The sequence below is a fragment of the Elephantulus edwardii genome, unplaced genomic scaffold, assembly GCF_000299155.1.
Source record: "Elephantulus edwardii isolate Elephantulus edwardi_28Jun2011 unplaced genomic scaffold, EleEdw1.0 scaffold00055, whole genome shotgun sequence".
In the NCBI taxonomy this organism is placed as follows: Eukaryota; Metazoa; Chordata; class Mammalia; order Macroscelidea; family Macroscelididae; genus Elephantulus; species Elephantulus edwardii.
In genome coordinates, this window is record NW_006399805.1 from 2635846 (window position 1) to 2654375 (window position 18530).

Here is an 18530-nt window from a genome sequence, read left to right on the forward strand (position 1 = left end):
CCCCACCTCAGGCCTGAGCCTGTCCAGGTCCCCACCAAATCTCACATCTACACTCACCTGCTCCAATCTACATGGCCCAATACAAAACTGTAACGCACCATATATTTTCTTGCTGTTGCCCAAGTTTATAATGCCATTAGTGTGATCTACGATGGGCTGGTTTATGGAGAGAGCAAAGTAATAATATAGAAAGGAAATACCCATAACCTTATGGGGGGCGGGGGCATGAGATTGATGGAAAGTGCAAGTGTCTGAGGACTGGCAGCCCATAATTGAATACCTGGAGCAGGGGAGGGGGAGGGGCCGGGGCTCCGTCTTGAGTCGGGGTTCACTCTGTTCTCCAAGGGAGGGTGAGGGGCTTGAGAGCTCCGGTTCCAGGAACAAGACCTCCATAGAAAGGAGGCCAACTACGGCGAATTAGGGCTGCCTTGACTGTGGGTTTCCATCCAGACCTCTGTGGGTGAATGACCTTGACCTGGCCCTATTGCAAGGCCTTGGGCCATTTCTGTGCTCAGGGCAAGCATTCGTCTGGGCTACTGTTTTTCCTGCTGTTGGCAGCCCTTCAGTCACATAAGGGATGTGGCCATCACACCGGTCCTGGCTGTCTTCTCGGTTGGGTGCGGTGTGAGCGGATCTTCGGGAGCCCAGCTTTGGGAAACCTAGCTTTAGAAATCACCTTGGCTTCTCGAATCTTAAAAGTGCTCTCTTTTGAACTTGCTCAGAAAGCTCACTGGGAACCCCCTCTGTCTGAACCTGCACACCTGTGGGCCAGATGGGCTGCAGCCTTCCAGCAATGTCGTCCCATACGGGGGCCAGACACACTGCTCACTCCACTTTCAAGTCCAGATGAGAAATAATAGCCCATTGCAGACAAATTCTTTTTTCTTTTTTCCTTCTCATTTCTCCTCTTCCCCCATAATGTTAGGCCCTCTTTTATCTCTCTGAATCCACTTACTCTGGTTATATCACATAAGTGTGATCATACAATATCCTTCTGACTTACTTTACACAGTGTAAAGCTTTTTCAAGGGGTCATTCATGGCATGGTATTGATCAGACTTCATTTCCCCTTCGCCGTGCGATGCTCTATGGTACACACACTGCATTTTGTTTATCCGTTCATCTGTTGTCAGACACTTGGGCTGTGGGCACCTTTGACTACTGTGGATAAGGTGGCGAAGGATATGGAGTAGATGTGTTTGTTCGCCCTGCTTCCTTCACTTCCTCTGGGTCTACAGTTAGGAGTGAATTTGCCGGATGACACGACAAAACCAGTTACTGTGGAATTAGAGCCCCTCCCACAGGGACTCACGCCTGTCAGAGGAAATCCGTGTGTCACGCAGTTTTCAGTGGCTGATTCTTCAGAAGAAGCCACCAGGTCTTCTAAGACACCCCTGGAATCTCCAAGCTTTCAGGAACAATTGAACGGGTAAGGCAGGGACTCCTGGGTCAGATGGTAATTCAGGTCTAACTTTCTGAGGATCCACTAAACATTTTCCACTGTGGCTGCATCATTTTACATCCTTTATATGCATCGCATGACACGTGTAATTTCTCCATCGCTCGTCCAACACTTGTCATCTTCTCTCGTTTCTGACAATAGCCATCCTAATGGTGTGAAGGAGGATCTCACTGTGGTCTTGGTTTGCATTTAGTACACAACTTAGTGGACTAACTCAAAGGCGGAGAGATCAGTGGTTTGAATCTACAGGAAGTGTCAAAGGAGAAAGATGCACTGCCTTCCATCTCAAAGGCACGTGGTTCAAACCCACCAGCCGCTCTGCGGGAGAAGGATAAGCAATCTCTTCCCGTGTGATAAACGGCCTCAGAAAACTCGACAGAGGAGCAGCTACAGGTTGGTTCTGACTTGATGGTCCACAATAACAACAACAATTACCACCACCATCACAACAACAACAACAACACTCATGGAAGATTTCTGAGAGTCAGAACTGAACTGATGGCAGGGGAGTTTAATGACATGCAAAGAAGCCCACTGACCTAGTGTGTCACCTGGGCTTCTATCCTGAAGACTGGCAGTTCAAATCTACCAGTTATTCCAAGAGGGAAAGACAGCTTGTCTCCTCCTGGAAAGACTTACAGACTCAGAAACCCAGTGGCTGATTGTCATAAGTCAGAATCAGCTCAGTGGCAGGATGTTCATCTCATCTAGGACAATTCTTGGTCATTGGATTTGGTTTTTCATGAACACTGGCCTTTGTCTCCCCAAAATCACCATCGTTAAGTGTACAGGCAGGTGAGAAGGTTGACCAGCTTGCAGGAGGGGCCTGGGAATTCCAAAGCCACTGAGGTACTAGCAGCATCTCCAGGTGAGGCGAGGCCATGGCCCTGTCCATACCTGGTCCAGTGAATAGCCAGGCCATCGGGTGGCCAGGAGGAGACTCTGTGACACGGGAGAAGGGGTGTGGGGACAGGAAGACCCTGTCACCCTCTCTGTCCTCACGTGGCTCCCCCTCTCCTTCTAGCGGGTACCTGAGATCTGGCAGCTGATCTGAAGAGCCAGGGTTGTTGTCACTATGCCATCATTAGTTGAAACAAAATCATTCCTCGTAATCGGAATAGCGTGACTACAAACAACATATGTTATTAGGTGTTCTATTTCCTATCATTGTGGTTACACTACTTTGTCATTAATATAATAACAACAATGATTGACCAGTTCTCTGTTCCAGACCAATAACTTCCCCTGAATGTAGTTTTTGTTTGGGGTGGGGGGGAAGAAAGAAAAAAAGAGGTAATTCAACACCCCTAGTGAAAGCTGACAAAGGCAGTGTTGAAACTGGAAGACGCACAGATGAAAGCCTTCCTGGGATTCAAGATGGCACCATGTAGATGAGAAGCCAGCTGGCAGCCTCTCTGAGGCTAACAAAGGGCCCTGTCTACACCTCACACTCAATGTGAGGGGTGGGCTGGAGGGCAATGGGGACCAGGGACCTCCTGAAAATTTGCTGGACCTGGTCTCACCCTTCTACCAGGACGGTGGGCCTGGGTCTGGATGTCGGTGTGGGGCTGACAATGATCGTCCCTTCAAGCAGCGAGATGGTCCAATGAGCAACTGAACGCTTGCATATTTTTTTCACCACATCAAAGATTCTGCTTATATAAGACTGCTGTCTGTCTCTCTTCCAACTCCGTAACATTTTCCTTTTTTTAATGATTTTTAAAAAATTAATCTTAATGAAGGTTTACAGACTTAGGGTTTCCAATCATTCATTTTGCACTTTTCTCCCTGCCCACCCCCTACACCCCAATTCATTCTTCTCCTTGAAAAGTAAAAGAAAAACTCTTTCATTGTTACGCAACCCCTCCCCGCAAGTCCACTCTACTGTTCAGCCTTCATTCTGGACTCCTGTCATGACAATAATACCCAATCATATATCCCTTTTAAACAGTTCTCTCCCTTATCTGTTTAAATGCAGTATACATCATTCCTCCCCTCCTTCTCTGTCTTCCCGCAACCCTGATGTCAGTCTCATTTTACAACAATGGCCCTATGTAATATTTGTCCTTTTGTGACTGAGATATTTCACTCAGCATAATGTCCTCTAGGATCATCCATTTTCGGTATTATTTCATGAGTTCCTTGTTTTTCAGTGCTGCATAGTATTCCATTGTGTGACTATACCAGAGCTTCTCTATCCATCGCTTGCTGATGGTCACTTGGGTTGTGCACTTTCCTAAAGAACCAAGGTGGTAAACCTTTCTTCCACATGTAGTATTAGGGCTGACGCTACGTTCAGTGTCCAATCACTCAACAAACAAGGTAAGCATCAATTTATCACTTTTTAACCTGTAATGAATAAGTGCACATTTTTTAATCACATCAGTGACTTTGTCCAGGTACAGCTAGCATCTGTCTATTTCCAAATCCTACACCACCTCCCCACAGAATTCTCGACAGGAACAGAGTACTAAGTTAGGTAAGCCGGGGCTTACCTGTACTTGTTTAATAAACTATAGTCAACAAGTTCATGTGCGACATTAGTAAGCACGAGTCAATCCCTGCTTACCTTGCTTGCCAGGTACCTGACCCCTAGCTCTAAGTAACAGTGGACAGCCCATGCCCTGACCTGATTGATGCTCTCTCGGAATGATGATTCCTGGCCATGTATTTCTTTCAGGTGTTGCTCGACATATTTCCCCTCACAATTACAGAACCTCAGAGATCATGCCCAGGGCTCGTCGGTCTCTCTGGCATATGATGATGGCTTGTGTGCTGCCATGATACTGGTAGCTATGCTATTTGTATTCCAAATGCTGAGAGGATCCGCCATAACAGACTGGTTTCAACAGATCTTCCAGACTAACATAGACTAGGAAGAAAGGCCTGGCAATTGACTTTTGACAATTAGCTGATGACAACACTGTTGTCCCATACAGCGGTGGAAGGTGAAGCCGGAGTCTGGAAGTCATTATAGGATAGCTGCCATAGGGGACTCAAGCGTATGGATCGTAAAGATCTGTAGACCTGATGTGTCCTTGTATTCTAGAGTTGCCACCCATTGGCGCTTTGGGCGGTATGGCAACTAGCAACAGATCATGTGGACAAATGGCCCTATTTAGAGATGGAAAAAGTCATAGCTAGGTCCTTCAGGGCCTATTCTGTCTTCTGTAGCTTTAAACTTCTCACAGTGCTTTGTGGCTTGGTAGTCTTAGAAACTGCATGAGGAATGCTGAGTGGTGGCATCACAGCAGAGCTTCAGGGTCCATTAGATATGTGATTACCACGTTCTCCAAAAGGAGACAGAGCACCATGTCTGGAATATTCTATAAAATCTCTTTGCAAAGAATTGTTTTTTATTTTTCTTATTACACCTTAGGCCTGATACCATCTCTTCCTACAATACAGATTAACAGTACAAAATAAACAAACACCAACCCCCCCCCCAAAAAAAAAAGTCCTCCTTTAATACCAAGAGTTTTCTTCTAAGCGCTGAGGATAATTACCTCTTTCCACTGCCCTGAAAAGGCTGGATTCAGCCAGAAGTCCACAAACGCTTATTTATCTTTTCCCTTTGGGGATACTCCCTCTGGACGAGGCTGCTACGTCGCCACTGTTGGACAGGCAACTCTGCTTTATCCTCCTCGTCCATGGTCACCCTCTCCTTATTTTAAACTGGATGGAACCCAAACTGTAAGCTTAGACCAGACAGGACCCTTAGGGCTTCCTTTTCTCAGAATAAACATCTAAGAAGAAGAGGTAAGGTTCCTTCTATCCAGTCACGAGATGGGAGATGCTGTGATCCTACACTGTGGGGCTCGTAGTAACTCAGTCCACATTCAATGGAAATACTCAAAGGGCAATGAGCTCATCCACTTCTGTGTCCTCCTTTTGGTCGTATCACCCAGGCCTCTTTGTTTTGGGGGAGCTGTCTTGGTTTTCTAGTGCTGCTACAGCAGAATTACCACAGAGTAGCTTTAATGAACAGAAACCTATTATTGTTTAGATGGCTGACACTGGAAGTCTGGGTGCTGGCTCTCGTCCGTTCTGTGTAAAATCATTGTTCTGGTCTCTCTAGCATTCTTCTGGGCACTCCTTGGGGATCTCTGGGTGTGCCTCCTCCATTCTGTACTTCATCTGCTCTCTTTGTACCTTGTTTCACTGCACTAGGCTGGTACTGCATTTTGTATAAATTAAAGGTCTGTGGCGGCCCTGCATTGAGTAAGTCTACCAGCACTGCTTTTCTAATAGCATGTGCTCACCACATGTCTCTGTGTCACATATTGGGATATTGGGATTAAATATTTAAAATACTTTTATAATGCTAATGCATATTTAGTAGACAAACACAGGGCATACACATAACTCTTATGTGCACTGAGAAACTAAAAAAATATCCATGTGAGCTGCTTTTTGGGTGATATTTGGCAGTGGCCTTGAACAAAACATAGACAATTTCTTAGGTATGCTGGTATCTCAAAAGTGGCCAGTTTAAAATCACCTTCCACTGATTTGGCCTCATTTAAAATAATGATAATCTTATTCCCAAATGGAATTATATCCACATGTTTAAGAACAGAAATGTTGTTGTTTCTGTTAAGTGTCGTTGAGTCGTAGTGACCCTATGAACAGAAATATCAATGCATATTTTGGGGGACACAATTCCATCCACACCAGGGCCCCCGACATTGTATCCTAGGAAATGCTGTGACTCCTTTCATTAATGCCGCAGAGAAAACAAGCTGGATGGAGAGAGCATGACCAACATAGATGCTGTCTAGTCACTTCCAGTTCACAGTGACCTCATGTCTAACAGAACACCACATTGGCAGGTCTACAGCATTCCCACCACTGCTGGCATTTTCAAGTCCACTGTCACACCTGTTGGGTCAATTCATCTCACCCAGAGTTCCTTGCTGTCACTGACTCTGTCCTTCATTGAACATGATGTCCTCCACCAGTGCCTCATCTCACATCAGTGATGACGTGTCCAAAAAAAGCAAGATGGACAGTGTTCTGCTGTAATCTATGAAGCTTCTGGTGGTGATTATGGGAAGCAGCTCACCAGGCCTTTCCGCCTAGTCTTAGTCTAGAGGCTTCACTGAACTCTGTCCCCCCATGGATGAACCTGCTGGTATTTGAAACAGCGGTGGTAACCAGCACATGTAAGACACAAAAGCCACCCAGCACGACAAACTGGCAGATGAGTGGTGGAATACTGCAAATAAAAACCAGTTGGCATTGAAATGATTCCAACTCAGGGCGACCCTGTGTGTCAGAGTAGAAATGTGCTTCATGGAGTTTTCAACGGCTGGTTTTTCAGCAATAGATTGACAGGTCTTCCTACTGAGGTGTCTCTGGGCAGGCTAGAACACCCAGCCTTTCAGCTAGCCTCTGAACGAGCGTGTTAGTCATTCATACCACGTATTAAGAAGTTTTGTTCCTGTCAAGCAGTCTTGGGTCCTCAAGCACTTCATTCTTCCATGGGGATCCCTGAGTTGGACCGAGAGGCATGGTAGGCTGTTTTCTGCCTCTCTGCTAGTTCTTCCTTCCTCTTTCTGAACAGCAGATGCAAATGCCTTTCATATATTCAAAAGAAAGAAGCTCGGGACAAGAGACATAAACAAGAAAGGAAAAGCAGAAATTTGAAAACCTCCTTAAGGTAATTAAATGATCAGGGGCCTTTGAAATCCAGCAGAGAGCTCAATTACTTTCACTTTTATTTTCTTCCACGGGCCTTAGCACATTCAAAATCCCTGCTGGATAACCCAGACTGGGAAGCGGGGGAGACTCAGAGTTCTTTGTCTCTGTCCTCATCAAGACACTTGCAGATTTCATACTAAAACAAGCGCAAGTGGCTTCCTGGGCCCCTGCGTGTCTTTGGTGGTCAGCAAGCACTGCTGACCCTATCTATGCTCAAGGGACAGGTCTTGATTGGCGACAGTGAACTGCTTTTATCAGAGTCTTTGTGCCAGGACTGACCCTTAGTTGCCATCCATGGGGGTCACATCCCTCTTGCCTTCGTGACAGAAAGCAGAAAATCAACATGAACACTAGACTCACACTCCCTGAAGGGCACAAATGCTTTGTGATCAACCACATCCACGAAACCCTGTACCTCACCTTTAACTAGCTTTCTCGTTCTGAATAGAAGCACTCTAAAGTTACCACTCTTCAGGGCTACTGGCTGGATGGCAGGGCCAATGGCCTTATAAGAAACACAATCACATCAGAGCAACAGTGAGCCCATCCAAAGTATGTTTATGCCCATTTTCCTGAGGTCCCTGCTTGCAGCTGTATCTTCGAAGAAAGAAAATAACTCAAGTTTTAAAAAGCATGTTATTAAGAAGACCAATTGTCTTCAAGAAGGATAATGAGAATCAGGAGGGAATAGAGACGTTCCATCTTATTAACAGACTTAAGTCTGGCTCAGCATCATGGACTGAAATACGTCTGCCCAAGAGACATGCCAACCTGTGTGGGCCACGATACCCAGGACTCAAACTCAAACCCAAACCCAGTGATTCTCAGTATCATGTCATTATTCTCTACCTTATGACCAGATGTAATGATCCTGTGTGTTGTAAATCGTAACTTCTGTGAGGTTCCTGAGGCAGGATACAACCCACAGGATTGTGCTGAATCTTGAGTTACTAGAAGGACCTCTGCAACAACAGGCAAGAAAGGGCTGGATGGAGCACATCCTGTGGCCCCAGGGCCTTTGCACTTGCAATCCTCCTCGAAGGGAAGGCTGATGCCAAGAAACATGGAGGCATCCAAGGGATGCCATGTCTACAGACGTTAAGAAAAGACAAAGACCTTCTCCCAGAGCCCATACAGAGCAAAAGCCTTCCCCTGGGGCTGTCACCCTAGAGCTCATACTCCAGTCGCCCAGACTGGGAGAGAATAAGTTGGCTAATGAATGGACCATCCTCTCTCATCTCTCTTTGTACTACCATGCCTTCATGTTTTTAGGACACACACATCTCTGAATTTACAATTCATTCGGTACATGGAGGATCTTGCAGGGGAGGAGAGCCCAAAGTGCACGAGAGGCGCCCTCTTTGATAAACTCCAAAGCAGACTGAGCACCTGGTTTCGGCTTTGGTTGTTGCTTCTTTCTTTCTTTCTTGAAATTTGAATTTTCTTTCTAGGAGACCTGCCCAGGCTCATGGGAACAGGGCATCCACTGGCCTGGCTTGTCAGGACTTACCTCTGGCATCTTCACACGACCTTCCTGGAAGGAGCACGTCTTGGGGTCATGAGTGCAGACGTGTCTGTATTTACACCAGTGGCAGCGGTAAGGGCTTTCCACACAGGACAGGCACCTGGCACAGGGGGAGAAGAGACACAGCTCTGGAACCCAGAAAGCCTTTCTACCTCCATCATCCAGTAAAACATTTCTAATAATGAGAGGAGCCTCCACTGATACCACTGCTCAAGAGGGCAGAGCTTGTGCAAATCTATCCCCTTTCTCTCTACGAGGTGAACAATCCCTGGTCTCTACCCATGACGCACGGTGCTGATAGCTCTCTCTCCGGGGCCTCAGCAGTTCACATTTTCTTTTCATCCCTTCTCCGACTATGGGCATCAAGGCAGCAGGCAGACTACTCCCGGGGTGTGGCCTCTATGTGGGGACGCCTTAGGGAGTCTCTCCAGGTGTCTCCTCCCAGGATCAAGGACGAGGCTCCACCCACACATCTCCCATCTTGTTCACAGGAGCAGGCGCTGAGCGGGGGCTGCAGACTTACGAGTTGTGGACGCTGCAGTTGTAGAAGACGAAGTTGGTGCTGGCAAAAGTCATGCCGGTCTCTTTGGACTTGAGCTGCAGCCGGACAACATGGTGGTCTCCTGTAAGGTAGAGCCATAGCGGTGAGGGTCGCACCAGGAGGAACACTTCCTGCGGCAGGACAGCCTGGCCCTGCCCAACTCTAATGGACTGGCTCCTCAGGGCCCAGCCCCAGGGCACCCGGGAACAGCCACAGAAATGGTGCAGTGTTGTACCCCCCATATTCTATCATAGGCCTCTTCCCATCTCCTCGCCTTTCCCACATGCGTGCGCGTGCACACACACACACTCTCATATACAAAAGTACATATATACAGACACATTCACACAAATACAACTCATACACACACTCATGCATACACACACACAAGCACACTCACCCTCACATACACACAGACATGCATATGCTTACACACACACCCCTACTTATACACATGCACGCTCATGCATACACACACACACACACTCATATAGAGATACACACTCAGCCCATACACTTACACACCCACAGACATAATAGTACTCATACAATCACACTCAAGCACACACATATACAAACACACTCATACACAAACAGAAACATTGTTGTTGTTATGTGCCAGCAAGTTGCCTGTGACTCATAGCGACCCTAGGCACAAGAGCTCTGAACTTGGTCCTATCCTCAGCCAGACTCACTGTCTCTGACACACCTACCTCATTATCCCAGTTACTATGTCAATCCATCTCATCCAGGGTCTTCCTCTCCTTTGCTGTCCCTCTATCCTTCCAAGGATGATGTCCTTCTCCAAGGACTCATCCCTCCTGGCACCATGGCCAAAATATGTCAGATGGAACTTTAAAATCCTCGTCAGCCAGGAAGCAGCTTGGTTTAACCCTTTGCAGGACGGACCCGTTTGTTCTCTTGGCAGTCCATGGTATGTTCAATACTCTTCAGCACAACTCAAAGGCATCAATTCTTCTATCATCCTTATCCATTGTCCAGTTCTTTGATACATAACAAATAATTGCGAAGACCATGGCATATATCAGGGGCAACTTAGTCTCCAGACTGACATCATTGCTCTTCAGCACTCTTGAGAAGTTCCTGACAACAAATTTACCCAATGTTTAATTTGTCTTTGATCTCCTTCCTGCAGGTGCCATGAGTATTGATTGTGGAGCCAAGCAAGATGAAATGGTGACCACTTTCTGGCAGTCTAGTAGCAAGGAGTTGTACCAGCAACCCAAAGGTGCATGGTTTGAGTTCACACCAGCTGCTCCCCAGGAGAAAAATGGGCAATCTCCTCCCACGCAATTAACTGCTACTGAAAACCGGCTGTAGGGTCAGCTATGGTTTGGTTCCAATTCAAAGATATACAGTAATGACAACAACAATTACTGAAACACTGACATGCACAAAACGTTGTTGTTGTTGTTGTTAAATGCCGTCAAAACACAGGTGACTCATAGTGACCCTATGAAGGAGAGTCCTCAACGCTTGGGTGCCTTTCATCCTCTCTCCAGGTTCATAGGGTTTCCGGAGGCAAGCTATTATGGAAGTGGATACCACTCCTCCTTCCAACACAAAACTATAGACATCCAAAAACACCCATGCACACACAGACTCACAACATACTCATACCCCCACATCCTCACAGATGTGGACATATGCACATGCATATATACACACCACCACACACACACGCAGGCACGCTTGTGTACGTACATACACACAACACTCACACACACATACATCCGTTCATACACCCGTTAGTCACTGGGAAGATGATTTGCGGCCTCTCACTGAGGCTGCACACGGGGACCCAGCAGGCTTTGCGGCGGGTGTACACAGGCTCCTTCCCCACCTCTGCAGACACATTGTGGGGATGCAGCCTCCATTGGAGGCTTAGGGCTGGGGGTCAGCAGGAGTCCTGGCATCCGCAGCTGGAGCCAGGGAGGAGCTGCGGTCCATGTTTAATTCACAGCCCTGACTCCTGGCCCCACGTCCAGCCTCGCTCTGCCTTCCCTGAGAGTCTCATTAATCAATCAGCCCTGAACAAATGTGACAGGCCAAATGGGAGGGACAACACAGAGTCTATCTGCCTGGGCCGGGCCTGTCCCACAAGCATGGAGCCTGTCCAGTCCGTCCTTCCTGATGCAGCTGACCACAGACAGTGGGCAGCTCTGGGATGCAAGGGTGAAGGAAGGCAGGGTCCGGGTTAGACGCAGTGGGAGCAGAGGGCTGAGACCCTGATAATGCTTGAGGCCCCACTTCTGCACAGACCCGCTTCCCCTCACCACTCTCCTTCCACCCCCCTCGCTCCAGCCGAGTCTCTGCAGTTCCAGAGTGCTGCCCTGGCCTTGTCCTCCAGCCCTGCCTCCCCCTCCTCTGCAGCTCTTCTTCCTTTAGTGTGAGTCATTCTTGGACGCTGAGATGGAAGACTGGCCACCATCAATGCCCAGGGCAGTGGAGCAACACTACACCCCACTTCCTGCACCATGCTCCTGTCCCTTTCTCCCCTCCTCCCCGGTCCTCCCTGCATTAACACCCTCAGTGTCTGTATGTCCTCTGGGCGGGAGGACCATCCCAGCACTTGCTGCCGGCTCACCATTCTCCGTGATGATGCGGGGCACCTCTTTGGCCGCGGGGGAGTAGCACTGGATCTGATTGCCCACCACCAGTCCATCCATCTCTGACAGGTCCTCAAAGGTACAGTTGACGCCTGCTGACAGCTCTGGGACATTGTATGTCTCTAGGACCAGCTGTGAACAGGAGGTGGGGGACACAGAGAGTAATGGGATGGAATCAGGGAGGGAAGGATGGAAGGAAAGAGAGATAAGAGAAAAAGTACAGTGAGAATGACCAGAGGTGCTATCAGCACAGGGAAGGCCGGAACCAATGTTTCACAAGATCTGTTTACAGGTGATGGTGGAAGGTAGAAAGAACAGCACAAGACACTTCACCAGAACCAGAATGGGTGTGGTCCCATTCTGTGGGGGATTTGTGGGGAGGAATGTTGGAGAGGGCTGAGGGGCTGCTGCCTGAATACCTCTTCAGTTATTCCCAATTGTGAGGAAAATGACAACGTCAATCACTGATATGGAGGTGCAGAAACTTGGGCACCATCTGTAGCCCTCTCTCCTCCTCTCTCACTCTGTGGGAGAACACTTCATTCTCACCCTCTGCCAACTTCAAGACCAGTTGCAATGTCTTGGGCTCCCTGTCCCCCCCCCCCCCATATGTATATTGCGTCTTCCTGGGTTCCTATCTGCATCCTTCCCCCAGTGGATATGAATTCACATCCAGAGGACATGACTGAGGGCTAGATCTCCGCGGTGCCGGGAGAGGTGACCCTTACCAGCACGTTGTACTGAGAGACGGAGATGTTGTTGGGATGGACTGTCAGCCGGACACATTGTTTCATCTCCGAGGCGAACCTGCGGGGCTCCCTGGAGCGTTCACAGCGTTCCTTCCGGGTGCACCTGGGGAGGACAGACCCCAAGTCACCCAGGAGAAAACCTCTTGATCAGACACTGGGCTCAAGCGCGTCCAGCAGCTCTGAGACATGTCAACCACGGTGTACCCTGGCTCCCTCACACTCGATGTGCCTCCTCCATGGCTGGTCCTCATCTGTCATATCCCAGGTGCAAAGTGTAACAATTGACAAATTGCCATCAGTAGTTGAACAAAGCAGAGATTGAGAGCCATCCTAAACCGAGCTCTCCTGGATTACCCTCTCCCCATCTTCCAATCGAACCAATTCCTACTCATTCTTCTAGATAGAACTCGACCACCTCTCACCTGCGACCATGCATGACCACAAATAGGCAGAAGGAACAGCTTCCTCTTCCTGGTCCCATGGCGCTTTTGGGCTTCCTAAAGTCTACAATTTGCCTGACAAAAAAATTTGTGGACGGACAGCATAGGACAGGAAGACCTCGAATAAGACGGACTGATACAGTAACTGGGGCAATGGGAGTTGGAGAGTTAGAATTAGTGAGACTGGCTTAGGACAGGGGAGGGTTCAGAGATGCTATACATAGGGTCGCTATACATCACAGGTGACTCAACCAATAACATTCTATGACAGGTTTGAAAGCAGGAGTGGCATCCACTTCCTAAACAACATGCCTCTGGAAACTCTCTGAACTTGGATAAATGTCATTAGTTGTAGAGGAGCTTCAGGCCTTTTGTTCATAAGGTCACTATGAGTCACGCTTGACTTAAAGGCAATCAACAACAACAACAACAGTAAAAACATATTGCAACCACTGAACTAAATATAATTCTCTCCTACCATATATGACTTTCAATAGAAGATACGATGTTTGATTACATTTGATTTCCTTATCTTGCTCATGTGCGAGCAGGTAGAATTTACAAGTGGGAATAAAGGTGCAAAGGAAGGGTCCACCGACACATGGCAACAGTTAAGAGGGTGAACTGGGCTGGTGTCCTCTGGGTTGGAGTTCCTGGTCAATAGTAGTGGTGGCTACTATGTCAGTTCTACTTGTGTTCCTATCTTGTGTGAGGTGCATTGTGTCACCCTGGACCCAATCTGGTGGGGCTGGAGGGAGAACACTTGCTAATATGATGAGAGGCCTGTGAAAGACACAGGTAATAACTGAGAACATCACGGAGTTCCATGAAGAACCCCCGGCAGAAGATGTTCACACGCTGACACAGGGTCCGGGGATAGATGTGTCATCAAACGGAAATCTTTTGAGAAGCAGACTTCAGAACCCCTTCTTCCCATGGAGTCATTGGTGAATTCAACCTCAAACCACTGCACCACCAGGGCTTTCTTCCCCATAAAGATTACAGCCTAGAAAGCCAGTAGATGGGGCAGTTCTATGCAGCAGAAATGACTTGATGGCACTCAACAACAACAACAACAAGTTACTGAGTGCTTCTCAGACTGTGGTGAGGCTTTTGAGCAACAGCAACGCTCGGGTAGGTGCCCTCCAAGCACCTGTTGTGAGGCAAGGAAGTCTTGAGGAGAGTGGTTAAAGGCACCAGGTCAACTTCTGCCCTAAGAGACCCAGTATATGACCCAGGATGGACACTGGAGCCCACCCTCTTGACTGTGGAGTTCCACTTGTCTGAAGCTTCTACCCTGGGCACTGAGGGGCACACACACTGGCTGCATACTGAGGCCACTTGCCTCTCACGTACTTGAATCTAAAAGGCACTATCTAATTCTATAAAGGAAACCTAGTGGTAGAAGAGTTAAACTCATGGCTGCTAACTGAAAGGTCAGCAGTTCAAATCCACAAACAGCTCCATGAAAGAAAAGATCTAGTAATCTGCTCCTTAGAGACGTCACCCAAGACACGGCGGCTCAGCTCTGCTCTGTCATCTGATTGTGCTGTGAGTGGAATCCATCCTAGTACACCTAACAGTATCAGTCTTCTGTCAGCTGAAACACTATTTTCCTTTCCATTTTTAAGTGCTTCGAGTATTACTGACTTTGGGGACAAAGATAGGTTTGTCCAGGACTTTTCTAGAAAACCCCATCCCAGGAGTCAAAGGCCAGAGAGGCATTTGGTCATCTGCCTGATGACTGGTGCTCCCCAATGATCTGGCCAACGGGTGGCAGCAAGAGCGGCTTCCTCAAAGTCTTGGAAGTTAATTTCACAGACTGGCTCCTCTGTGAGGACTCCATTACCTGCAGCCATTAAGCTAATGTTATGGACTTTTCCAGGGTGTCTGCTTTGACATCGCTATTAATAGTGTTATTACACCCATTAACAGCAGACCAGAGAGCTAGCCGCGCAGGCTTAAATTATTCACTGACTCCCCAACTTTGAAGTTCCTATTTCCAAGAGCAATCAGGAGGTCTGAGAAGTGTCTTTGATTAAATTATGAAGAGAGAGGAAAATGGAGCGCTTCTAGGACAAACATCACCTGCAGATACCAAAGGAAGGTACAAGTAGACAAGCGAGACTCTGCCGGTTCAAAGGCATTGGGCTGAGGGGGGGCGGGGTCCCAGGGAGAGGCCGACAAGCACTGACAGCAGCTTCAGTAGTTCACGTGGCTGCACGCGGCCGTTCCTGCAAGGCGTCCTGGTGGTACAATGCTAAAGTGGTTGGCTGCTAACTGAAAGTTGAGTCAGTGGTTTGGACACACCAACTGCTCTATAGGAGAAAATGAGGCGGTCTACTTTGGTGAAGATGGTTGTTGCTGTGTGCTGTCGAGTTGCAAGCAACTCAGAGCTGACCCTCCAGTGGGTTTTCAGAAGCAATAAATCCCATGGAAGGACATTGTTCTATTTTGTCCTATAGGGTCATGGTGAATTAGAGTTGAAAGTCAGTGGGCAGGTTTTAGGGCTTTTGGACACCCCTTTGCAGAACCTGCAGCCACCCCAGCATTTCCCCGATCTCACCAGGGAAGACATTTATAGCTTATAACTGTAGACACTCTATCTAATCTTTACCTGCACATCACAGGTTGTTAATGTATCTTTTCTGAGGTCATAATCTTCATCTAGCCTAGATTTGGAGATGACGTAATTATCATTCAGATCGGATAGGTATAGCAAAGGATGGAATTCCGATGCACACACCTTCCCTGTCCATAAACCACGAAGTGTCTTTTTGTTTTGTTTGAACCTCTGCCTCTTGGTCTATGTACAAGTTCCACAGGAGCACAATTAAGTGTTCTGCAATTCCCATTGTTTGCAATGTTGTGCATAATTTGTTATGATCCACACAGTTGAATGCATTTGCACAGTCAATAAAACACAAACAAATATCTTTCTGGTATCTTCCGCTTTCAGCCAAGAACCAGCCGGCACCAGCATTGATATCCTGCATTCCAAGTCCTCTTCTGAACATGGCTTTCATTTTTGGCACTTTCCTGTTGATGTACTAATGTAATAATTTTTTCATTATCTTAAGCATAAATTTGCTTGCATGTGATATTAATGATATTGGTCTTAATTTCCTCATTGTATCGGATCACCTGTCTTTGGGATTAGCATGATTATGAACTTCTTTCAGCCAAGTAGCTGTCTTCCAAATTTCTTGGCACAAATGAGCGAACACTTCCAATGCTGCCTCCAACGAGTCCTTGGAATCTTGCTTTTGGCCAGTGTCTTCAGAGCTTGGACTACTTCCTTCAGTACTACTGTTTCTTGAAAATATGCTGCCTTCCAAAATGGCTGGACACTGACCAATCCTTTTCGGGACACTGACTCTTTTGATACTTCCTGTGCAGCTCTAAAGTTTTTCCTCTCAGTATAGAATCCTTCAGTTTTGCAACTTGGGACTTGAATTTTATTTTCTTCAGTTCTGTCAACTTGAGTTTAACTAACAACTGGTAAAATGCACATAACAACTTTGCTTGCTGAAAGTACAGAGAATTTGAAGCACTTATTGATGAAGATTAAAGATGATAACCTTCAAACTGTGGCTTTGCAGCCTAAAAAACCCAAAACTCCTCACCACTAGACCAATAAGCAGCATCATGATAAATGGAGAAAGGACTGATGTCAAGGACTTGATTTTATTTGGATCTGCAATCAACGCCCATCAAAGCAGCAGTCAAGAAATCAAATGATGGATTTCATCGGGTAAATCTGGCGTCAAATCCACAGTATAGATTATCGGTGCAGATCCCTGTTAAGTGTGGAAAAGCAAAGATGTCATTGTGAGGGCTGACTGACGCTGTATTTAAGCCTCAGTATTTTCAGTCACCTCATATGCATGTGAAAATTGGATAAAAAAATAAGGAAAACGAAAGATGAATAGATGCTTTTGAATGATGGTATTGGAGAAGAACACTGAATCTATCACCGGCTGCCAGGAATCTGTTTTGGAAAAGGTACAGCCAGAAAACTCCTTAGAAGGAAGGAGAGCGACACTTCCTCCCTTGTACTTTGGGCATCAGGGAAGAGCTAGTACCAGCAGAAGGACATAATACCTGGGATACAGTCAGTGAAAAGGAAGACGACTCTCAGTGAGGTAGACTGACACAGTGGCTACAAAAATGCCTCAAACACAGCAATAACCGTGAGGATGGCCCAGCCACTGTTTCGTTCTCTTGTACATAGAGTTATTAGGAGTTTGGACTAACTGAACAGTATCTAAAAACAAGTCAATCCAGCTGCGCAATCTTGGGAAAATTACTTAAATTCTTGGTGCCTCAGTGTTCTTGTTTATAAAAAGGTACAAGACATTAGGCAATTGACTGTGTGGATCATGATAAATTATGAATAACACTGGGAAGAATGGAAATCCCAGCACACTTAATTGTGCTCATGGGAAATGTATACATACACCAAAAAGAACTTGTTCAAATAGAACAAGGGAACACTGCTTGGTTTAAAACCAGGAAAGGTGTGCAACACAGTTGTATCTTTTCTCCATACCTATTCAATCTGTATGCTGAGAAAATTATTTAAGAAGCTGAACTATGTGAAGAAAATGTGGGATCAATATTGAAAGAAGCTGTATAAAAATCCTGCACTTTATGTAGAAGATACAATCGTGCTCATGGAAAAGTGAAGAAGACTTAAAGCATTTACTGCAGAAGACCAAATACTACAGTATCAAGAAAATAAAAAATCTTCACCACTGGACCATCAGGCAGCATTGTGATGGATAGATAAAAGACTGAAACTGTCAACAACTTTATTTACTTGGATCCACGATGAACATTTTTGGTACCAGCAGTAAAGAAATCAAAAGACGTGCTGCCGTGGAAAATCTGTTGTCAAGGACTTCACTCCAAAGTGCTAAAGAGCAAGGATGTCAGTTTAAAGAGCGAGGTACATCTGACCCAAGCCAGAGTATTTTCCATTTCTTCTTGTACGTCTGAAAGTTGGACAATGAATAAGGAAAACTAAAGAGGAATCCATGTCCTTGAATTATGATGTTGGCAGAGAGTACTCACTATCCCATGGGATGCCAAAAGGACAAACATCCGTCTCAGCAAGTGCAACCAGAGCGCTTTTGAGAGGATGGCGACATTTCTTCTCATATTCTCTGGGCTTGCTGTCAGGAGGGGTCAGTCTTTGGAAAAATGCATCAGGCTGGGAAAGGTAGAAGGTTAGTGAAAGAGAGGAAGATCCTTGTTCAGATGGAAGGACACAGTGACTGTCACAGCAGGTTCAAGAATAGTGGACATCAGGGAGCTCTGGTGGCCTAGTGGGAAGAAGCTGTGCTGCAATGCAGAAGGTGTGCAGTTCGAATCCACGAGATATTCCACTGGAGAAGGAGGGGGGCAATCTTCTCCTGTACCAGTTGGATCTGATTTGACGGTATGCACACACAAAATAATAATGTTAAATAAATTTT

General features: G+C 46.7%; 1 protein-coding gene across 5 annotated transcripts in view; it reads right to left on the bottom strand.

Moving 5' to 3' along the window:
* The window catches only part of PLXNA4 (plexin A4), a 461826-nt gene that overhangs the window by 83960 nt on the left and 359336 nt on the right, over positions 1-18530 (bottom strand). For 4 of the 5 annotated variants that reach the window (XM_006887134.1, XM_006887136.1, XM_006887137.1 and 1 more), the window contains 4 exons: positions 12590-12713; positions 11840-11993; positions 9214-9313; positions 8676-8790 (listed from right to left, as the gene is read on the bottom strand). In XM_006887134.1, coding sequence (XP_006887196.1) covers positions 8676-8790; positions 9214-9313; positions 11840-11993; positions 12590-12713 — 493 coding nt within the window. The remainder of the gene's footprint in view (positions 1-8675; positions 8791-9213; positions 9314-11839; positions 11994-12589; positions 12714-18530) is intronic. The other variant, XM_006887135.1, reaches the window with a different exon arrangement.